Source organism: Dictyostelium discoideum (genome assembly GCF_000004695.1).
Source record: "Dictyostelium discoideum AX4 chromosome 1 chromosome, whole genome shotgun sequence".
Lineage (NCBI taxonomy): Eukaryota > Evosea > Eumycetozoa > Dictyosteliales > Dictyosteliaceae > Dictyostelium > Dictyostelium discoideum.
In genome coordinates this window covers 2,220,735-2,244,090 of record NC_007087.3, presented here as the reverse complement: position 1 = coordinate 2,244,090, position 23,356 = coordinate 2,220,735, and the positions used below count along the sequence as shown (strand labels likewise).

General features: G+C 23.9%; 4 protein-coding genes across 4 annotated transcripts; all 4 read right to left on the bottom strand.

Moving 5' to 3' along the window:
- Positions 1 to 524: 524 nt before the first annotated feature.
- On the bottom strand, positions 525 to 8,952 carry DDB_G0268850 (hypothetical protein; the record flags this gene model as incomplete). The annotated part of the gene is made up of 5 exons (XM_641923.1): positions 525 to 2,648; positions 2,718 to 4,628; positions 4,717 to 8,327; positions 8,463 to 8,733; positions 8,884 to 8,952. The coding sequence occupies 5 exons, from the start codon at positions 8,950 to 8,952 to the stop codon at positions 525 to 527; spliced, it is 7,986 nt and encodes a 2,661-aa protein (XP_647015.1).
- A 1,064-nt stretch (positions 8,953 to 10,016) lies between these two features.
- DDB_G0268848 (hypothetical protein) lies at positions 10,017 to 18,607 on the bottom strand (the record flags this gene model as incomplete). Its single annotated transcript, XM_641922.1, has 5 exons — positions 10,017 to 12,140; positions 12,218 to 14,119; positions 14,275 to 17,891; positions 18,046 to 18,316; positions 18,539 to 18,607. 5 exons carry the CDS (start codon positions 18,605 to 18,607, stop codon positions 10,017 to 10,019), a joined length of 7,983 nt encoding a protein of 2,660 aa, XP_647014.1.
- A 729-nt stretch (positions 18,608 to 19,336) lies between these two features.
- DDB_G0268846 (hypothetical protein) lies at positions 19,337 to 21,082 on the bottom strand (the record flags this gene model as incomplete). The annotated part of the gene is made up of 1 exon (XM_641921.1): positions 19,337 to 21,082. The coding sequence occupies one exon, from the start codon at positions 21,080 to 21,082 to the stop codon at positions 19,337 to 19,339; it is 1,746 nt and encodes a 581-aa protein (XP_647013.1).
- A 175-nt stretch (positions 21,083 to 21,257) lies between these two features.
- On the bottom strand, positions 21,258 to 23,003 carry DDB_G0268844 (hypothetical protein; the record flags this gene model as incomplete). Its single annotated transcript, XM_641920.1, has 1 exon — positions 21,258 to 23,003. The coding sequence occupies one exon, from the start codon at positions 23,001 to 23,003 to the stop codon at positions 21,258 to 21,260; it is 1,746 nt and encodes a 581-aa protein (XP_647012.1).
- Between the last annotated feature and the right edge of the window lie 353 nt (positions 23,004 to 23,356).

The window sequence follows — 23,356 nt, the reverse complement described above, 5'->3', positions numbered from 1 at the left end:
GTAAATAATAAAAAAAAAAAGAAAAAAAAAAGTGGTGATGATTAGTATTAAAAAAAAAAAAAATAAAAAAAAAATTTTTTTTTTTATTATTTACCACTTAAAATTTTAAGAGATAAATTATAAATAAAAAAGGGGGTTAAATCTCAATTGCCAGATTCTCAAAAATAAAAAAAAAAAAAAAATTAATTCAAATGGGGTTTTATTGCCTCATTTCCAATAATGTAAAAAAAAAAAAAAAAAAAAAATAAAAAAGCACACAATTTTTTTATATATTTATTTTTATTTAATTATTGTATTTTCTAATTTATTTGAATCAAATGTATGGTTAAATCCATCACCGATTGTTTCATTCAGAAACAAATTCATTATAAAAATAGGATAATAAAAAGAATTACAAACTCTAAAATAATTAATGGTCATAATTTTTTTTTTTTTATATAAAATATAAAAAATACATTTGTATAAAATATAAATTGAATTTGGTTGACGTAAAGAAAGTTAATATATTATTTATTTATTTTCTATTAATTCATCATTTGATTAGAAATGTTTAATAGTTGAGAAGTAATTGAACGAAATTCAATTAGATCATTACTATTGATGTTTGTTGTTTTTAAGTGGGCTTCTTTGAAATCATTGAAACGATCTGGAATGTGTGGTATGGTTGTAGTTGATTTTCTGGATAATACATCTCTCATACGAGTAATTGAAAGAGAATCTGGAATATTATTATCAAAATAAAAAACCAAAAGACTTCTTAGTAGCATATCTGTTGAAACATAGTAAAAGTAAATTGATTGTCTAATTAATGATTGATTGTAGAATAAAGTTTCAGCAGCTTCACGATTTCTTAGTGCAATGGTGTTGTAGTGTCTACAATGAATTTTTTGGATTAAAGTTGTATGGTTGTCATCAATAGAATTAACAACCACATTTTGATTAGTTTGAGCCAAGAAATTATCAACTGGATCGACAATTGGTTCATCATTTACAAACTCTCTTTCTAGATTTGATACAATTGAAGAGTTTACATTCAAACCAGTGGAATTAAATAGGTAATTGAATGCTTCACTTTTAGAAATACCTTTTTCTAAATAAAGAGTTGAATTTGGTTGATCATAAAAACATTTGGTTTTTGAGTTTTTAGTGATATCTTGTCCATTTAAAATGAATTTGGTTCTAATGTCTCCTGATTTAACTGTAATTTTCAAGATTTGACTCAACTGTAGATGATTAACTCTTGAAATAAATTGTTGATTTTCCTTAATAAAGGTATTTAAAAATTTTCCAATTGAATCCTCCAAATCTTCATTTTCAAGGTTGGTGAGTTCATTGTCTAGTTCTTCTCTTAATATTGAAGATAATTCTAAAACACCCAATTGTTTATAATTATCTCTAATTGAATCATGGATTTCATAAAATGATTCAGTATAAATTCTTGCGGTGGGTACACCAGAGAATGAATAAACTTGATTGGATGGTTTTATAAATCTTTTTTTAGTGAAAACTGGTAATGTTGGGTGTTCATCTTTAAATGTTTCCAATTCACTACCAAAACTAAATAATAATTCATAGAGATAGTTTAACGATCTAATTCCTTCGGCAGTATCAATCTCATCATGTAAAAATCTATTTAATCCCATTACAATTGTGTTTAGATTTAATTCTATTACACCAATTTTACTGAAAAAATTTCTAAAAGTTGAAAAATTTGAAGGTAAAATATTGAAAAATGGTTTCAAATTATTTGCATCAGTTCCCATGACTATATTTGTAAATTCAATAGATATTGTAGAGTTTAATACTGGGATACGTTGAATTCTTTCTACAAGTTCTGATGAGAAATTACCAGTATAGTTTTCTAAATGACCACACATTGATATTAGCATTTGTATGATTTTGGGGTCTATTACTAAACTACCATTTACTTTTACTTCTTTCCAATCTATGATGTTTGTAAGAAGATTAACGAAATTTTCAAATATTTTTTCACAGTCAATGTGACCATATCCTGGTGGGTATTTAATATCTACATCTTGAAGTAGTTTTACTGAAAAATATAGATCTTCATAGAGATGGTGGCATACTTGGGTAATTGGCATCAATCCTAATGATATTTTTCTACTACCAGTGATATTACTTTCTTTGACTGGTACAATATTTAATTCTATCAATTCATTAAATACTTTGACACATTTTTCTGATTTCCATAATAGACGTGCTCTTTCAATTAAGGTTTCCAAAGGTGTGTTTCCACTATAAACTTCTGACGATATCTTTTTGAATTGATTTACAATATCATTTTTCTTTAATATATCTCTGATACCTAAATATCTAAAAATTTTGATATTTTCTTTTGAATGATCTAAATCTGGATAATCTAATATGAAATCATGTTGTTTAAATGTTGGATTGAATAATTTTGAAATTAAAGTAAACTCTTGAATACCATTTTTAACAAAAGGAAAAACTTTTGAACCTTTTAGTATTTTTATTCTATCTTTAGATATTAGAAGATGGTCTATTGATTTAAAATCATAGTTCTTTTCAAATGTAAAGTATTCCAATAATTTGTTTAAAAATGAGATATTTTTTTCAGCTGATAATATATTGAAATTTGGTAAGAGATAGTGGAAATAAAAATCAACCTAGTTTTGTAAAAAAAAAAAAAAATTAATATTAAAATTAAAGTGTTAATATGATATATGAATACATACATAGTTGAAATCAAAGATGTTAATCGTTTTAAGTGAATTCAAAATGAGAGGATTTTTACACATTTTGATAATATTGGTAAGTTCACTGTCAATGAATTTTAAATTTAAAACATCTTGAGTCATTTCAAAATGAGTTTGGTTATATAGTTGGTTTATTATTTTGTTTTCAATATTAACAAAACCCCTTGTTTTATCATTGAAAATCAATACTTGGCAGTTATCTAGATATTCTGGCATTTTTGAGAAATATAATATTATATTTGCAATATCTTGAGTATTTATTACTCGAGGATTTAAATTCTCTCCTTTCAAGGCATTTGATATTGTTTCTTCTGTTAACCAGTTATCTGGTGACTTAAAACTAAAATAAATTTTAAATGGACAAACATTAACATTGAAACCAATGTGACTAATACACTTTAAAATTGAATCTGAATATGCATTTGATAAGAAGAAACTCAACTCTGCATAAAATGTATCTTTTGGTTTCTTTAAAACTTCAACACCAGGGTAATGGATGAATACATCGGAATTCTCTGAATTTACTAATGAGTAAAACTTATTTGCTAACATTTCTAGAATTGAATGATTTGACAACGAATCACTTAATACTGGGAAACGAGAGTAATAGAAATCATGATATTTTGAAATTATATCTATATCATTACCTTTAATATATTTGTTTTTGAAAAGAGTTAATGTATTAATGTAGAGTGGTGCTATAATTTCAGTTACAATTAATTGATTCCAAAAAAGTTGGAAACTATCTGATTGTTGTATTACTTGATCAACCTTTTTAGAGAGTATCTCTTCAATATTATATAAATTTGAAGATTTGGCATTTTCTAAAATATCACGTGAACTTGTTGTTGAAAAGTTTGCATGAATGTGAACTGGAATATTTGAAATTAAATCTTTGTATGGTAAATAACAAAATGATTTTGGTGTGAATTTGTATTCAGGAAGTGAGAAATCTGGTAATTTAAATGCGACACCTCCAACTGGTTTTCTTTTTTCATTATTATAGATTGATAAAAATTTCAATGCTTTATTATCTGGATATTCTGATAGATCTTTGAAATCTTCTTCAATTACTTGACCTATAATATATTTTTCAGTTATCTTTGATTTCTCTGATGGTATAATAGTGAATGTATATTCTGATACTTGTGTTGGAATATTCATTAAATTATTATATTGGTTTGTAATTAATGATAAACTTGATTTTTTATGAATTGAAATTTGTTGTTCTAATTTTTTACTTCCCACTGGTAATATTGAAACCTCTAAAGAATCTATGTTTGTGAAAAACATTAAATTTTCTAAATTACTTGCTTTTACTCTTTTTAAATAATCTAAAACATTTGCTTCGTTCCATTTCTGTGGACTAATATGACGATTACCATCGTTTTGTATCTTACGAAGTGGTAAACGAATGATTGTTCCATTGAATTTACCATCATCTAAATCAAAATCAAAAATTGATTGTAAATGTTGAAATGGTTTAAAGTATTTTAAATATGGTTTGTATTGTGAAATTTTATATTTAGCACCATGTGAATAGTTTATTGATTGACCGATATGTGTTACGAATGGATCGAAAATCATCAAATATTCACCACTTAATATACATGGACAATCACTGAATGAATACATTGAATTAATACCTAAACCATGTTGACCAATACACTTTTCATCTTGCTTTTTAATTGATGCTGTCATTGCTTGAACATTCTTTATATCGTCGTCTGTAAATACTGAATTATTATAAAAAAGTAAAGAACTTTCAAAGTATGATGGAAGATCTTTACATAGTGTACTTATCTCTGGATTTTCTTTTAAAAATTGTTGTTTTAAAGAATTACAATCTAAAATTAATTTTACTTCTGTTGATCCAGCATCATGAGCATTCTAAAAAAATAAAATAAAAAAAATTAGTACAATTTCAATAAAAAAAAAAAGTAATAATTAAATCAATAATTTGAAAGATAATACATACTTGAACCATTTCATTTAAAAATACTTCTACTTTATAATCATTTAAAATTTGTTTCAAACGATCTACTAAATCTTCTTTTTGTCCAAATGAATGATCAAATGCTACTTGACTTTGAATCAATTGAGAAAGTTTGATAATATTGAGTTTTGATGCAGTGTTTTCAGAAATTTTATTATGTAATGCACTGTGTCCTAAATCAATGAATTCTTGAGGTAAACATGAATGATCAACGTAAATTACTTTTTCAAATTCAACAAATTGATTATCAGTGGTTGGTAATTTTATTTTTGAATCGATAAGTGATTCTTTATTGAATGCAGGGTTTTGGAGAGAATAGATAACCAATTCAAATAACTCTATTGAATTTGAGCTCTCTTTCTCATATGTATCTTGAATAGATTTGATTAATCTAATGAAATCATTTAAATCTGGTTTATCTTTTAGTTTTAAAAATTTAAAGAGATGTTCTTGTTTTGGTTTGGTTACAAAGAAGTAAGGTTTAAAATCTAAATTTGGGTTTGGACTATTATAAAATATTTTTTCTTTTGGTACTAATTGGCCATCTAACCAAATTAATTGAATTTGAGAGATTTTCTTTTTTTGTTCATCATTTAGTTTGAAATTTTTAATTAAATAATCAATTTCTTTATAGGTATTGTGGAAAATTATATTTGGATCGAATGATGTTTCATCATTGAATTCCATAGAATTTAAATTAATCAAATGCTGAATAATGTTATCATTTAAATTTGATGATAGGTATTTGTTAATGGGGTTGTTGTAATTTTTGGTTACTTTAATTGGAGTTTTTACAGTGAATAAACAATCTTTATAACTTGATAGTGTACACTCTGATAATGAAATTTTAGATTCATTTGAGCCAAATCCATCATAGGTATCGAATTCACTGGATGGAATAAATGGGATATCTTTGAAATCAATTAATGAATCACCAATATTCTCACCTCTTTGATTTAAATAATCCATAAAATTTTTATAGGTTTCTATTGAATCTTGATTTGAAAGAAAATCAATAACCTTTGAACATATATGTTTATCTGATAGTTTAAATTTTAAGCCAAATTTAGATAAATAACCAGTTAAACCATCCAAAGATTGATTTAAAATTTTAGATGGTTCGAAATTTCTTATTAAATCCCTTTCAAGTGGACCTAAAACATAAAATGAATCAGGAGTTGAATAAACACCATTTTCAGATGGAATAAATTTTAGTTTTCTTAATTCACCATCGTCGACATAATGATTACCATAAAGAGTTAAAAATTTTGTAATAATTTCAATTGAAACATTTAATTCAAAGGAACCAATGTTTGGAATTAAATAAAACCTATAAATCTGTTTTTCACCTTTAAAAATTTGTTTTGTTGGAATAGAATCGACAATGCTTTTATATTTTGATAATTCATTAACCTTTATTAATTTCAATCCTTTAATTTCATATTGATCAATTTTTTCATAGTCCACACATATGCTTTTATATGTAATACTACTAAACTTTTGATCACTGCTTCCAATGCATGGGTGAATTGGTAAATTATAAAAAATTGAAATATCAGCTTTTGATAAAGAAGCTTGGTGAATCAATTCGACTAAAAAAATTCTTAATTTATCAATTTCATCTGAATCTAATGATAAATATACCTTTTGAAGATAATCTAACATTTTTGAAATTTGATCATTTCCACTTAATAAACTATTGAATTGATGCTCTTCTTCTACTAAATATATATTTAATTTGTTTAAGATTGGTTCAATTGGTAAAAATTTTGATCTGTACATTAACAATGAAGATTTATCATAACTAGTTACGCCAGTCTGAGTTGTACTCGATCTAAATGGAACAATTGGTATGGATCTAATTTTTGATAATTGTAAAGTTTCATTTTTTTCTAATTCTTTGATACAATTCCAAACTGTTATTATATTTTCATTTAAAAACTGGCTGCTTAAAGATTTGAGACTAGTGAGAAAATTTGAAAGTTTAATTTCTTTAATATTTGAATATTTTTCACAAATTAGTGAAATAAATTTTCTAAAGTTTGGTGGCATTGTAGATAGTTTTAAATGATAGGTCAAGCTTTGGCCATGGTAACCGAATAAGAGATCATAGACTTGATCACTCATGCAAAGGAATTGATTTGTATTATTACATATATCTGAGAGTGTTTGAGATAATTTTAAACAATCTAATGTATTTTTGTTTGGATTTGTTGGTAAAATTTTGACTTTATTTAAATGACCACCTTGAACGATTTCAGTGCAACAAATGTAATTGATAACATCTTCAGAGTATTGTTTTAATGGTGATGAAACTAATAGACTACATAAATATTGTTTTGAATAACAAGTTAATGGAATTCTTAAATTATTAAAATGGTTTAATAATTCATTTGATAATTTGATTGTTTTAATGTTACGTTCTTTTAATATGGTTAAAATGAAATCTGGTGGCATATCTGAACTTGAAATAATTAAACTACCATTCAATGGTAAATACTCTGAGGGATTGAAATAATTCAAAAAGTATTTACCACCAATAATTGATTTCATTGTAGTGATTGATATATCATATGATGGGCTTTGACCTTGATAATTTTGATTGTTACATTTGTATGGGAAATAATTGTATAGTTCGCCACCATAATTTAATTTTAAATATTCCAACGATTTAACATAGAAATAAGGAATAATAGTTTCTGATATAAACATATTCCATTGTTTTGATAATGATTCAGATGCTTCTTCAACTTCAGTTAGAGAATAAATGATATTATCTCTTGCATTACTTAATCTAAAGTAACCATTGACATGTAAAGGAATATCATAAACTAATGCTCCAATTGGTAAAAATGTAAATGGTTTACCTTTGAAATTTATTGGACCATCTAAACTGATCGGAACTGCTACACCACCATATGATATGAGTTTGATTTCTTTATTCTTTTTAACTAATTCAATTAATTTCCTATCAATATAGATACCTTGTGAAACCAAGTATGAAATTAATTGACTGGCACCATTTCTATAAATTTCTAAATCAATTTGAAATGTAGATTCACAATTTGATTGTGATTTATTACTACATAAAATTTCAGCTAATTCTACAGCACTACTTGGATTGTTCATTTCATTATCTACAATGTTTGCTAAGAATAAAGATACCTTTTCTCTTTTCTCTTTAATTTTGGAATAATTTGATATAGAAACCGAGTTGATTATCTGGTTATTAACAATGATGGTAATTGATGCTAAACTCTTTAAGAAAATCAATATTTCATTGATATCTTTTGAAAATTCATTTAAAATTTTCTTTATGGCATCCATTGTTAATACAGCTTTTTTGATTTCACTTGGATATATTCTCAATGGTAGACGAATGATTGTACCATTAAAATATTCTTTTGGGTTACAATTTGATTCTTTAAATTGAATGAATGGCTCTAAAAAACTAAGACATTTGTTATAATCATCTTCATCATCCAAATCAAAGAATAAACCACCACTCATTCTCTCATTTGGATCTGCAAACCAAACATTATTACCACTATAAACAATTGGATTATCTGTTATATGATAAACACTATTCCAACCTATTTTAAAAATAAATAAAAATACAATAACATAAAATAATGTAATATAAGATAATAAAAATAAAATTAGAATAAGATATTTTTTTATTTTTTTTTTTTATTATTTTTTTTTTTAAAAAAATAAAAAATACAAACCTAAACCGAAATTGCCAACACTTTTTAGATTTTCTTTTTTACTACCTTGACTAATTTGACAAATTCCTTCCCAATCATGTTTTTGAAAAGTTGCATTATTATAAATTAAAATTGATGGACCTAATAATTCTTTTGAACTTTGAATTTCTTGGTTATCATTTGAAATTAATAACCCATTATTTGGATATGAGCCTTCATCAACCTTTATTATGACTGTATCAGCTCGAGCATCTTCTGCATTTTGAATCAATTCTCTAAATATTTTTGATTCCTATTATATTTTTTTGTTAATATAATTATATTATTTATGTCTGTACTAAAAAATAAAAAGAAAAAAAAAAAAAAAAAATTGGAAAAATGAAAAAAAAAAAAAAAAAAAAGGATGAAAAAAAATTAATAAATAAATAATTTTTGACCTTACTGGATAGTTAAGAAGATTATCTCTTAAAAAATGAGCTGGTTTTATTGTTTGAATTTTATTTTGGGGCATTTTATCTTTATTTAAATAAAATTTCAAATTAATGGAAAATAATAGAAATACTAATGTAAATTATAAAAAAAATAAAAAAATAAAAAAATAAAAAAAAAAAAAAAAAATTTCTATTTAATGGAAAATATTAGAAATACTAATGTAAATTATAAAAAAAATAAAAAAATAAAAAAATAAGAAAAAAATATAAAAAAATATATATTTTTGTTAAAAAAAAAAAATTAATACAAATTTTTTTTTTTTTTTTTTTTTCATTATTTATTATTAATCACTTAAAATTCTAAGCGTTTAAAATAAAAAAAGGGCTACCAAAAAAAAAAAAAAAAAAAAAAAAAAAATCACAGTTACCTGATTTCCAAAAATGCTCTGATAAAAAATAAAAAAATTACAAATTTTTATTTGTGGGGGAAAACAAAAATAGGTCAAAAAAAAAGATGTTGGGGTTTTTTTTTTTTGCTCATTTACAGTGACTTTTGGTTTTTATTTTTTTTATTTTTTTTTATTTTTTTTAACTTTTTATTATCAGAACAATACCACCATTAAATTTAAATTTTTTGATTTTGCCTTAATTTTTTTTTTTTTTTTTTTTTTTTAAACAATGATTTAAATTTTTTCAATACACAAAAAAGATATAAAATTTAAAATTCATTCAACAATAATTTTAATTTTAATTTAACCTGATTTTTAATCAACAATTATTAAGGTTTAACAGGTACATGTTTATCAGGAAATAAAGATTTTTAAAAATTAAATACCTATAAATCTATTTTTATTAAGTGTTGACACAATTTAAACTTGAATTAATTTTTTTTCTTGATTACCACTTGACTTTAAAAAAAAAAAAAAAAAATTGAGATAAACAAAAAAACAATTTTCTATATTTAAATAAAAAAGAAAAAAGTGAAAAATGAAAAAAACAGATGACAGAAGAGACAAATAATTGAGCACTCTAATAATAATCAAAAAAAGTATATAAAAAGATAAAAATAATTTCAAACTCTAAAAATGATTAATAGTTATAATTTTAGATTTAGAAAGTTAAAATATTATTTATTTATATTCTACTAATTCATCATTTGATTAGAAATGTTTAATAGTTGAGAAGTAATTGAACGAAATTCAACTAGATCATTACGATTTATATTTGAGTTTTTCAAGTGTGCCTCTTCGAATTTGTTAAAACGATCTGGAATGTGTGGTATGGTTGTGGTTGAGTTTCTGGATAATAAATCTCTCATACGAGTAATTGAAAGAGAACCTGGAACATTATTATCATAATAAAAAACCAAAAGACTTCTTAGTAGCATATCTGTTGAAATATAGTAAAAGTATATAGATTGTCTGATTAACGATTGGTTGTCGAATAAAGTTTCAGCAGCTTCACGATTTCTTAGTGCAATGGTGTTGTAGTGTCTACAAAGATTTTTTCGGATTAAAGCTGAATGGTTGTCATCAACTAAATTAACAACCACATTTTGATTAGTTTGAGCCAAGAAATTATCAACTGGATCGACAGTTGGTTCATCATTTACAAACTCTCTTTCTAGATTTAATACAATTGAAGAGGTTACATTCAAACCAGTGGAATTAAATAGGTAATTGAATGCTTCATTTTTAGTAATTTCTTTCTCTAAATAAAGAGTTGAATTTGATTGATCATAATAACATTTGGTTTTTGAGTATTTAGTGATATTTTGTTCATTTAAAATGAATGTGGTTCTAATGTCTCCTGATTTAACTGTAATATTCAAGATTCTGCTTAACTGTAGATGATTAACTCTTGAAATAAATTCTTGATTTTCTTTGATAAGGGTATTCAAATACTTTCCAATTGAATCCTCCAAATCTTCATTTTCAAGGTTGGTGAGATCATTGTCTAGTTCTTCTCTTAATACTGAAGATAATTCTAAAACACCCAATTGTTCATAATTATCTTTAATTGAATCATGGATTTCATAAAATGATTCAGTATTAATTCTTTTAATGGGTACACCATCGAACGAATAAACTTGATTCGATGGTTTTATAAATCCTTTTTTAGTGAAAACTGGTAATGATGAGTGTTCATTTTTAAATGTTTCCAATTCACTACCAAAACTAAATAATAATCCATAAAGATAGCTTAACGATCCAATTCCTTCGATAGTATTAATCTCATCATCTAAAAATCTATTTAATCCCATTACAATCGTGTTTACATTTAATTCTATTACACCAATTTTACTGAAAAAATGTCTAAAAGTTGAAAAGTTTGGAGGTAAAATATTGAAAAATGGTCTCAAACAATTTGCATTAGTTCCCATGACTATATTTGTAAATTCAATAGATGTTGTAGAGTTTAATACTGGGATACTTTGAATTCTTTCTACAAGTTCTGATGAGAAATTACCAGTATAGTTTTCTAAATGACCACACATTGATATTAACATTTGTATGATTTTGGGGTCTATTACTAAATCACCATTTACTTGAATCAATTTCCAATCTCTGATGTTTGTAAGAAGATTGACGAAATTTTTAAATATTTTTTCACAATCAATTGGATTATATCCTGGTGGGTATGGAATATCTACATCTTGAAGTAGTTTTACTGAAAAATAAAGATCTTCATAGAGATGGTGGCATACTTTGGTAATTGGCATCAAACCTAATGATATTTTTCTACTCCCAATGATATTACTTTCTTTGACTGGTACAATATTTAATTCTGACAATTCATAAAATACTTTTAAACATTTTTCTGATTTCCATAATAGACGTGCTCTTTCAATTAAAGTTTCCAAAGGTGTGTTTCCACTATAAACTTCTGATGAAATCTTTTTGAATTGGTATACAATATCATTTTTCTTTAATTTGTCTCGAATACCTAAACATCTAAATATTTTGATATTTTCTTTTGAATGCTCTAAATCTGGATAATCTAATATGAAATCATATTGTTTAAATGTTGGATCGGATAATTTTGAAATTAAAGAAAACTCTTGAACACCCTTTTTAACAAAAGGAAAAACTTTTGAACCTTTTAGTTTATTTATTCTTTCTTCGGATATTAGAGGATGGTTGATTGATTTATAATCAGAGTTTTTTTCAAATGTAAAGTATTCCAATAATTTGTTTAAAAACAAAATGTTTTTTTCAGCTGATAATATATCGAAATTTGGTAAGAGATAGTGGAAATAAAAATCAACCTAGTTTTGTAAAAAAAAAAAAAAAAAATGTTAATATTAAAATTAAAATATCAATAATATGATATATGGATACATACATAGTTGAAATCAAAGATGTTAATCGTTTTAAGTGAATCCAAAATGAGAGGATCTATAAGCATTTTGATAATATCGGTAAGTTCACTGTCAATGAATTTTAAATTTAAAACATCTTGAGTCATTTCAAAATGAGTTTGGTTATATAGTTGGTTTATTATTTTGTTTTCAATATTAACAAAACCCCTTGTTTTATCATTGAAAATCAATACTTGGCAGTTATCTAGATATTGAATTTTTGAGAAATATAATATTATATTTGCAATATCTTGAGTATTTATTACTTGAGGATTTAAATTCTCTCCTTTCAAGGCATTTGATATTGTATATTCTGTTAACCAGTTTGGTAGTGACTTAAAACTAGAATAAATATCAGTTGGACAAATATTAACATTGAAACCAAGGTAACTTATACACTTTAATATTGAAGCTGAATAAGGATTTGATAAGAAACCTAAGTCTGCATAAAATGTATCTTTTGGACTCTTTTTAATTTCGACACCAGGGTAATGGATGAATACATCGGAATTCTCTGAATTTACTAATGAGTAAAACTTATTTGCTAACATTTCGAGAATTGAATGATTTGATAATGAATCACTTAATACTGGGAAACGAGAGTAATAGAAATTATGATATTTTGAAATTTTATCTATATCATTACCTTTAATATATTTGTTTTTGAAAAGAGTTAATGTATTAATATAGAGTGGTGCTATAATTTCAGTTACAATTAATTGATTCCAACAAAGTTGGAAACTATCTGATTGTTGTATTACTTGATTAACCTTTTTAGAGAGTATCTCTTCAATATTATATAAATTTGAAGATTTGGCATTTTCTAAAATATCACGTGAACTTGTTGTTGAAAAGTTTGCATGAATGTGAACTGGAATATTTGAAATTAAATCTTTATATGGTAAATAACAAAATGATTTTGGTGTGAATTTGTATTCAGAAAGTGAGAAATCTGGTAATTTAAATGCGACACCTCCAACTGATTTTCTTTTTTCATTATTATAAATTGATAAAAATTTCAATGCTTTATTATCTGGATATTCTGAAGGATCTTTGAAATCTTCTTCAATTACTTGACCTATAATATATTTTTCAGTTATCTTTGATTTCTCTGATGGTATAATAGTGAATGTATATTCTGATGCTTGTGTTGGAATATTCATTAAATTATTATATTGGTTTGTAATTAATGATAAACTTGATTTTTTCTGAATTGAAATTTGTTGTTCTAATTTTTTACTTCCCACTGGTAATATTGAAACCTCTAAAGAATCTATGTTTGTGAAAAACATTAAATTTTCTAAATTACTTGCTTTTACTCTTTTTAAATAATCTAAAACATTTACTTCGTTCCATTTCTGTGGACTAATAAAACGATCATCATTTAATGTTTTACGAAGTGGTAAACGAATGATTGTTCCATTGAATTTACCATCATCTAAATCAAAACCTAAAATTGATTGTAAATGTTGAAATGGTTTAAAGTATTTTAAATATGTTTTGTATTGTGAAATTTTATATTTAGCACCATGTGAATAGTTTATTGATTGACCGATATGTGTTACGAATGGATCGAAAATCATCAAATATTCACCACTTAATATACATGGACAATCACTGAATGAATACATTGAATTAATACCTAAACCATGTTGACCAATACACTTTTCATCTTGTTTTTTAATTGATGCTGACATTACTTGAACATTTTTAATATCTTTTTCTGTAAAAACTGAATTATTATAAAAAAGTAAAGAACTTTCAAAGTATGATGAAAGATCTTTGCATACTGTACTTATCTCTGGATTTTCTTTTAAAAATTGTTGTTTTAAAGAATTACAATCTAAAATTAATTTTACTTCTGTTGATCCAGCATCATGAGCATTCTAAAAAAAATAAAAAAATTAGTATAATTTCAAAAAAATAAATAAAAAAATTAGTGCAATTTCAAAAAAAAAAAAAAAAAAAAAAAAAAAAAAAAAAAAAAAAAAAAAAAAAAAAGAGTAAAAATTAAATTATTAATTTGAAAGATAATACATACTTGAACCATTTCATTTAAAAATACTTCTACTTTATAATCATGTAAAATTTGTTTCAAACGATCGACTAATTCTTCTTTTTGTCCAAACGAATTATCAAATGCTACCTGACTTTGAATCAATTGAGAAAGTTTGGTAATATTGAGTTTTGATGCAGTGTTTTCAGAAATTTTATTATGTAATGCACTGTGTCCTAAATCAATAAATTCTTGAGGTAAACATGAATGATCAACGTAAATTACTTTTTCAAATTCAATAAATTGATTATCAGTGGTTGGTAACTTTATTTTTGAATTAAGAAGTAATTCTTTATTCAATGCAGAATTTTGTAGAGAGAAAATAACCAATTCAAATAAATCTATTGAATTTGAGCTATCTTTATCGTATGTATCTTGAATAGATTTGATTAATCTAATGAAATCATTTAAATCTGGTTTATCTTTTAATTTTAAAAATTTAAAGAGATGATCTTGTTTTGGTTTTGTGAAAAAAAAGTAAGGTTCAAAATCTAAATTTGGGTTTGGACTATTGTAAAATATGTTTTCTTTTGGTACTAATTGGCCATCTAACCAAATTAATTGAATTTGAGAGATTTTCTTTTTTTGTTCATCATTTAGTATGGAATTTGTAAAAATTAAACTATCAATTCTTTTATAGGTATTGTCGAAAACTTCATTGGGGTTGAATGATGTTTCATCATTGAATTCCATAGCATTTAAATTAATCAAATGCTGAATAATGTTATCATTTAAATTTGATGATAGGTATTTGTAAATGGGGTTGTTGTAATTGAAAATTACTTTAATTGGAGTTTTTACAGTGAATAAACAATCTTTATAACTTGATAATGCGCACTCTGATAATGAAATTTTATATTTATATGGAGCAAATCCGTCATAGGTATCAAATTCACTGGGTGGAATAAATGGAATATCTTTGAAAGAATTAATTATTGAAACAGTAATATTCTCACCTCTTTGATTTAAATAATTAATAAAAGTTTGATAAGTTTCTATTGAATCTTGATTGGAAAGTAAACTTGAAATCTTGGAACATATATGACTATCTGAAGGTCTATTAACCAATCCAAATATTCTTAAATAACCAATAAAAACATCCAAAGATGAATTTAAAATCTTGAATGGTTCGATTTTTCTAATTAATTCTTTTTCAAGTGGATCTAAAACATAAAATGAATCAGGAGTTGAATAAACACCATTTTCAGATGGAATAAATTGTAATTTTCTTAATTCACTATCATTGGTATAATGATTACTATAAAGAGTTAAAAAGTTTTTAATAATTTCAATTGAGTGGTTTAATTCAAAGGAACTAATATTTTGAATTAAATAAAATCTATAAACTTCTTTTTCACCTTTTAAAATGATTCTTGCTGGTATTGTATCGAAAAGATTTCTATATTTTGTTAATTCATTAACCTTTATTAATTTTAATCCTGGAATTTCATATTGATCAATTTTTTCATAATCCACACAGTAACTACTGGTTGTAATACTACTAAACTTTTGGTTACTATTTCCAATGCATGGGTGAATTGGTAAATTATAAAAAATTGAAGTATAATCTTGTGATAAAGAAATTTGGAACATTGATTCAACTAAAAATATTCTTAATTTATCGATTTCCTTTGAGTCTAATGATAAATTTACCCTTTGAAGATAGCCTAATAAAATTGGGATTTGAGCATTTCCATCTAATAAACTATTGATTTGATGTCCTTCTTTTATTAAATAGATTTTTAGTTTGTTTAAGATTGGTTCAATTGGTAAGAAATTTGATTTGTACATTAACAATGAAGATTTATCAAAACTAGTGACATCAGTTTCAGTTGGACTTAATCTATATGGGATAATTTGTAATGATTGGATATGAGATAATTCTAAAGTTTCTTTTCTTTTTAATTCATCGATACAATTCCAAATTGTTATTATACTATCACTTAAAAATTGGAGGTTGTTGATGGAGTTGAGACTAGTGATAAAATCTGAAAGTTTAATTTCTCTAATATTTATATAATTTCTACAAATTGATGAAATTAATTGTCTAAAGTTTAATGGTAATGTAGAAAATTTTAAATGTTTGGCCAACTTATTACCATAATATTTGAATAAGAGATCATAGACTTGATCACTCGTGTAAAGAAAGCTATGAGTATAAAATGAGAAGCGGTTTAGTGATGGTCGTTGTAAATAATATAATGTAGTTTTGTTTGGATTTGTTGGTAAAATATGGACCATATTTAAATGACCACCTTCAATGATTTCAGTGCAACTAATATAATTGATAACATCTTCAGAGTATTGTTTTAATGGTGACGAAACTAATAGACTACATAAATATTGTTTTGAATAACAAGTTAATGGAATTCTTAAATTATTAAAATGGTTTAATAATTCATTTGATAATTTGATTGTTTTAATGTTACGTTCATTTAATATGGTTAAAACGAAATCTGGTGGCATACCTAAACTTGAAATAATTAAACTACCATTCAATGATAAATATTCTTGGGAATTGAAGTAATTTAAAAAGTATTTACCACCGATAATTGATTTCATTGTAGTGATTGATATATCATATGATGGACTTTGACCTTGATAATTTTGATTGTTACATTTGTATGGGAAATAATTGTATAGTTCGCCACCATAATTTAATTTTAAATATTGCAACGATTTAACATAGAAATAAGGAATAATAGTTTCTGATATAAACATATTCCATTGTTTTGATAATGATTCAGATGCTTCTTCAACTTCAGTTAGAGAATAAATGATATTATCTCTTGCATTACTTAATCTAAAGTAACCATTGACATGTAAAGGAATATCATAAACCAATCCTCCAATTGGTAAGAATGTAAATGGTTTACCTTTGAACTTTATTGAACTATCTAAATTGATTGGAATTGCAGTGCCACCATATGATATGAGTTTGATTTCTTTATTCTTTTTAACTAATTCAATTAATTTCCTATCAATATAGATACCTTGTGAAACCAAGTATGAAATTAATTGACTGACACCATTTCTATAAATTTCTAAATCAATTTGAAATGTAGATTCACAATTTGATTGTGATTTTTTACTACATAAAATTTCAGCAAATTCTACAGAACTACTTGGATCCTTCATTTCATTATCTACAATTTTTGCTAAGAATAAAGATACCTTTTCTCTTTGATCTTTAATTTTGGAATAATTTGATATATTTACAGAGTTGACTATCTGATTATTAACAATGATGGTAATTGATGCTAAACTCTTTAAGAAAATCAATATTTCATTGATATCTTTTGAAAATTCATTTAAAATTTTCTTTATGGCATCCATTGTCAATACACCTTTTTTGATTTCACTTGGAAATATTCTCAATGGTAGACGAATGATTGTACCATTAAAATATTCTTTTGGGTTACAATTTGATTCTTTAAATTGAATGAATGGCTCTAAAAAACTAAAACATTTCTTATAATCATCTTCGTCATCTAAATCAAAGAATAAACCACCACTCATTCTTTCGTTTGGATCTGAGAACCAAACATTATTACCACTATAAACAATTGGATTATCTGTTATATGATAAACACTGTTCCAACCTATTTTAAAAATAAATAAAATAAAATAAAATAAATAAAAATATAATACAATATAATAAAAATAAATAAAATTAGAATGAGATTTTTATTTTTTTTTTTTTTTTTTTTTTTTTTTTTTTTTTTTTTTTTTTTAAAAAAAATAAAAAATACAAACCTAAACCGAAATTGCCAACACTTTTTAAATTTTCTTTTTTACTACCTTGACTAATTTGACAAATTCCTTCCCAATCATGTTCTTGAAAAGTTGCATTATTATAAATTAAAATTGATGGACCTAATAATTCTTTTGAACTTTCAATTTCTTGGTTATCATTTGAAATTAACAACCCATTATTTGGATATGAGCCTTCATCAACCTTTATTATGACTGTATCAGCTCGAGCATCTTCTGCATTTTGAATCAATTCTCTAAATATTTTTGATTCCTATTATATTTTTCATGTTAGTATTAAAAAATAAATTAAGAAAAAAAAAAAATTAAAAAATTAAAGAAAAAAAATAAAAAAAAAAAAATAAAAAAAAAATTAAATTAAGTAAAAAGTGGATAAAAAAAAAATAAATAAATAAATAAATAAATAAATAAATAAATAAATAAATAAACAAAGAAATAAATAAATAAATAAATAAATAAATTTATTTGAACTTACTGGATAGTTAAGAAGATTATCTCTTAAAAAATGAGATAGTTTTATTGTTTGACTTTTATTTTGGGGCATTTTATCTCTTTAAAAATAAAAAATAAAAAAAAAAAATTAAAATTAAAATTAAGGATTTTGTTAAAAAAAAAAAAAAATAGAAATTTTTGATTTTTTATTTTAAACTCTTAAAATTTTAAGTGATTAAAATAAAAAAGGGGGTTAACCAAAAAAAAATAATCGCCATTGCCTGATTTCCAAAAATGTAATAAAAAATTAAAAAAAAAAAAATCAAATTTTATGGAAATGGGGCCAACCAAAAATCGCCATTGCTTGATTTTCAAAAATGTAATAAAAAATTAAAAAAAATAATTAATTTTAATAAAAAAGCATAATAGCGCTATTATAAAAAAGATATTTTTTTAGTTTTTTTTTTTTTTTTATATTATAAAAATTGATTGGAAAAAAAAAAAGTTATTGGGTTTTTTCATCATGAAAAACCCTAATATCTTATTTTTAATTTTTTGGGGTTTTTTTTTTTTTTTTTTTTTTTAATTTTTTTAAAAAAATTTTTTATTATTCGAACAACCCTATTAATCTATACTGTTTTTGAATTTTGTTTTAATTTCACAATTATTTTTTTTTTAAAATTTATATTTAAAAGTCTTATCAAAAATAAACAAAAAAAAAAATAAAAAATTGGTTAAATATTATGCTAATTAATTTTTATTTAGTTTTTAAATTTTCTTTATTATTTGATTGAATTGGAAATTTTATTTTTTAAAAATGATAAAAGAAAAAAAAAAAAAGTTAAAATGATTGAATTAAAAGTAATGATAATAAAATAATGAAAATTAAAATTGAAAATGATGGTGATAATTGATTAGATACACCAGTTGTTGTGGTAGTAATAATAGTATGAGAATTTGAACTTGTACTTGAACCTGTACTTGAACTTGTACTTGAACTTGAACCTGTACCAGAAGTTTGAGGAGTTGAACTTGTTGAAGTGACAGTTAATGATTGAGCACCACTACTACTTACAGACAAACTTGAACCAGAAGCAGAAGTTGAGCTTGAAACTGAACTTCCACCAACACTACAAATTTGATTTTGACCTAAAACCATATTACACTGAGCACAAGTAAATGTTGATACCTTAGAGGTTGCATCAATTTTAACAGTTGAAGTATTACAAAAAATTGAATAACTATTATCATCAAATGTAGCATTTTGTATTGAACCACTTGAACTTGAAATATAAATAGCATATTCTTCAATTCCAGATGTTGTTGCTGTTTTTGTTTTTGTAGTATTTAATGATTTTTCAGTATATGTAACATTTGTCATTGCAAAATGATTATTACTATTATAAACAAATGCACCAGCAACATTTGCAGTGACATCACTAAATTGACAATTAACAATTGAAAGAGGTATATTATCTACAAAGATTGCACCACCATTATTTGCACTACTACCTGAAAAAGTACAACTGGTGATACTTGAGCTGTAATCTTCCAAACTTGAATCTGTATTTACACCTTGGAAAACCCCACCATCAGTACCACTATTCTCATTGAAATTGCAACGAGCAACACCAGCATTGTATACACTAGTGACATTTGATGTAAATGTTAAAACTGATGCACCATTTGTTGCTATGTTATTATTGAAATTACCATCACCAATTGAGACTTGAGTATTTAAAACATTGAAAATACCATAAACACTATTCACATTTGAGAAATCTGAATATTCAACATCTAAATTTTGACCATATGAAATTTCAATAATACTTTGAACATTAGTTGCGTTGATAACTGATGTTTGAAAAATACCAATAATTGTATTAATTGCATAAATTAATGATGCATTATTAACAATTTGAATATTTGAAATTTGAGAATTATTAATTTTTAAATGACTATTTGGTAATATTAAATCTTGACTAATTAATTTATTAATTTCAATCATTGAATTATTTGAATTGTATTGATCAATTATACATGATTCAAATCTAATATCAGTGAATGAATAATTGGTTGAAACTTGAATAATTGATTGTTTAAAATTTAAAAATTGAATTCCAGTGATTAAAATATATGAATTTTGCCCCTTACTATCTACAATACCATTAAATGGAGTTACAGAAAACATTGATGAATTTGAATTTAAACCATTAATTATAACTTTATTTGAACTTGGATTTAATGGTGAAATTGTTATATTAAATTGATATAAATTAATTGTTGTTGTTGTTGCTGTTGTTGAATAATTACCATCATCTAATAAAAGATTCAATTGTTGATAAATGATTTGTGATGAACTTCTATTAACATTTACTGCAATAGTATTAAAATAATTAATTGCATCATTTATATTATTACATGTTAATTGAGTACTACTACCACATGACCCATTAACTGGATAACTATTATTATTATTTAAATTTACTATTAATGTAACATCACTAACTGTTGTACCTGATGATAAAACAAAATTATTTAAAATTGAAATTAAAATTAAAGTAATAAAAAAAGAAATAAATTTCATTTTTAAAATTTATTATTTATATTTTTATTTTAATTTTGCTTTAAAAAATGATCATAATTTTATTTTTTTTTATTTTTTTTTTTTGATAAAATGTGGTATTTTATTTTTCACAAAAAAAATTTTATAGGTACTTGATTTTTCACAAAAAAAATTTTATTTTTTTTTTTTTTTTTTTTTATTGAACCGATAAAATTAAAAGTAATAAAATAAAAATAAAAATTGAAAAAGAAGGTGAAAATTGGTTTGATTGGCTTGTAAAACCTGTCGTAGTTATTGTTGATACAGTAGTATGAACAGAACCTGAGCTTGAGCTGGAAGTTAAAGCAGAAGTTTGAGGAGTTGAACTTGTTGAGGTGATAGTTAGAGTTTGACTAGCACCACCACTGCTACTACTAATGCTAATACCTCCTCCTGTGCCAGTACCAGTACCAGTACCTGAATTTGAAGTTGAGGTTGAAGTTGAATCACCACCAAAATTACAAACTTGTCTATTACTTACTTCTACATTACAATTGCTACAATAAACTGATTGTAATGTAGTGTATTGATCAGCATTAATTGTTGAACCATTGCAAAAGATTGAATCAAGTTTACCACCAAAAGTACCATTATTAATATTAACAGTTGAATTTAAAGCATAAAGAGCATAACCACCAATTCCATCGCCAACTATTGTATTGGTAGTGGTAGTAATAGGAAGTGGTGCTTTGGTGATTGATACATTTACTAAAGATAATGAATTACCACTTATATAAATATATCCACCAGTAAGACTTGCACTATTATTACCAAAATCACAATTTACAATTGAAAGTGGTATATTGTTTGAATAAATTGCACCACCACTATTTGAACTACCACTTGAAAAAGTACATTGAGAAATACTTGAACTAATAGTTTCTAAACTTGTTAATGTATTTAAACCTTGGAAAACACCACCATTAGTACCACTATAACCATTGAAATTACAACGAGCAATAGCAGCAGAGTATACTTGAGTTACACTTTTTGTAAATGTTAAAACCGATGCACCTCTTGTTGCTTGGATATTATTGTAATTACCATCACCAATTGAAGCATGTGTATTTGTAACTTCAAAAATACCATATGAACTATTTACATTTGTAAAATCTGAAAAATCTACATTTAAATATTCACCATATGATGTTGAAATAAAACTATGAATACCAGTTGCATTTGTAATTGAATTTTGATTAAAATCAATAATAGTATTAATGGCAAAAATCAATGGTGTATTATTATCAGTTTGAATATTTGAAATTTGAGAATTATTAATTTTTAAATGACTATTTGGAATTTGTAAACTTCCTTGAAATGATAGATTAATTTCAATAATTGAACTTTTTGAATTATATTGATTAATAATACATGATTGAAATTTAATATCAGTAAATGAATAAATGGTGGAAACTTTAATAATTGATTGTTTAAAATTTAAAAATTGAATTCCAGTAATTAAAATATATGAATTTTGCCAAATACTATCATCAGTACTATTAAATGGTATTACAGAAAACATTGGTGAATTATTATTATTATTAATTATTACTTTATTTGAACCTGAATTTAATGGTGAAATTGTTATATTATATTGATATAAATTAATTGTTGTTGTTCCAATGGAATAAGTACCATCATCTAATAAAAGGTTTAATTGTTGATAAATGATTTGTGAACTTGTATTAACATTAACTGCAATTGTATTAAAATAATTAAATGCATCATTTATATTATTACATGTTAATTGAGTACTACCACAAGTTCCATTCTCTGGATAATTATTATTATTATTTAAATTTACTATTAATGTAACTTCACTAACTGTTGTACCTGATGATAAAACAAAATTATTTAAAATTGAAATTAATATTAAAGTAACAAAAAAAGAAATATATTTCATTTTTAAAATTTTATAAATAATTATTGAATTATAATTTTATTTATTTTTTTTATATATTTTTTTATTTTTTTTTCTATTCTTTATATTATTATTTTTATTTTATTTTTTTTTTTTTTTTTTATAAAACTATTAATATATATGTTGATTCAATGTTTAGTAATATAAAATAATAAAAAAAAAAAAAAAAAAAAAAAACCCTTATTTATAAGTTTTTTAAATAATAATATTACTAAAAATTATTCAAAAGCAAGATCATACGAAATTTCAAATTAAAATTATTTAGGTTATCACACGTCATTTTAATTTTAATATCTTTTTTTTTTTATTTTTCTGATTATTCGAATAATCAAGAT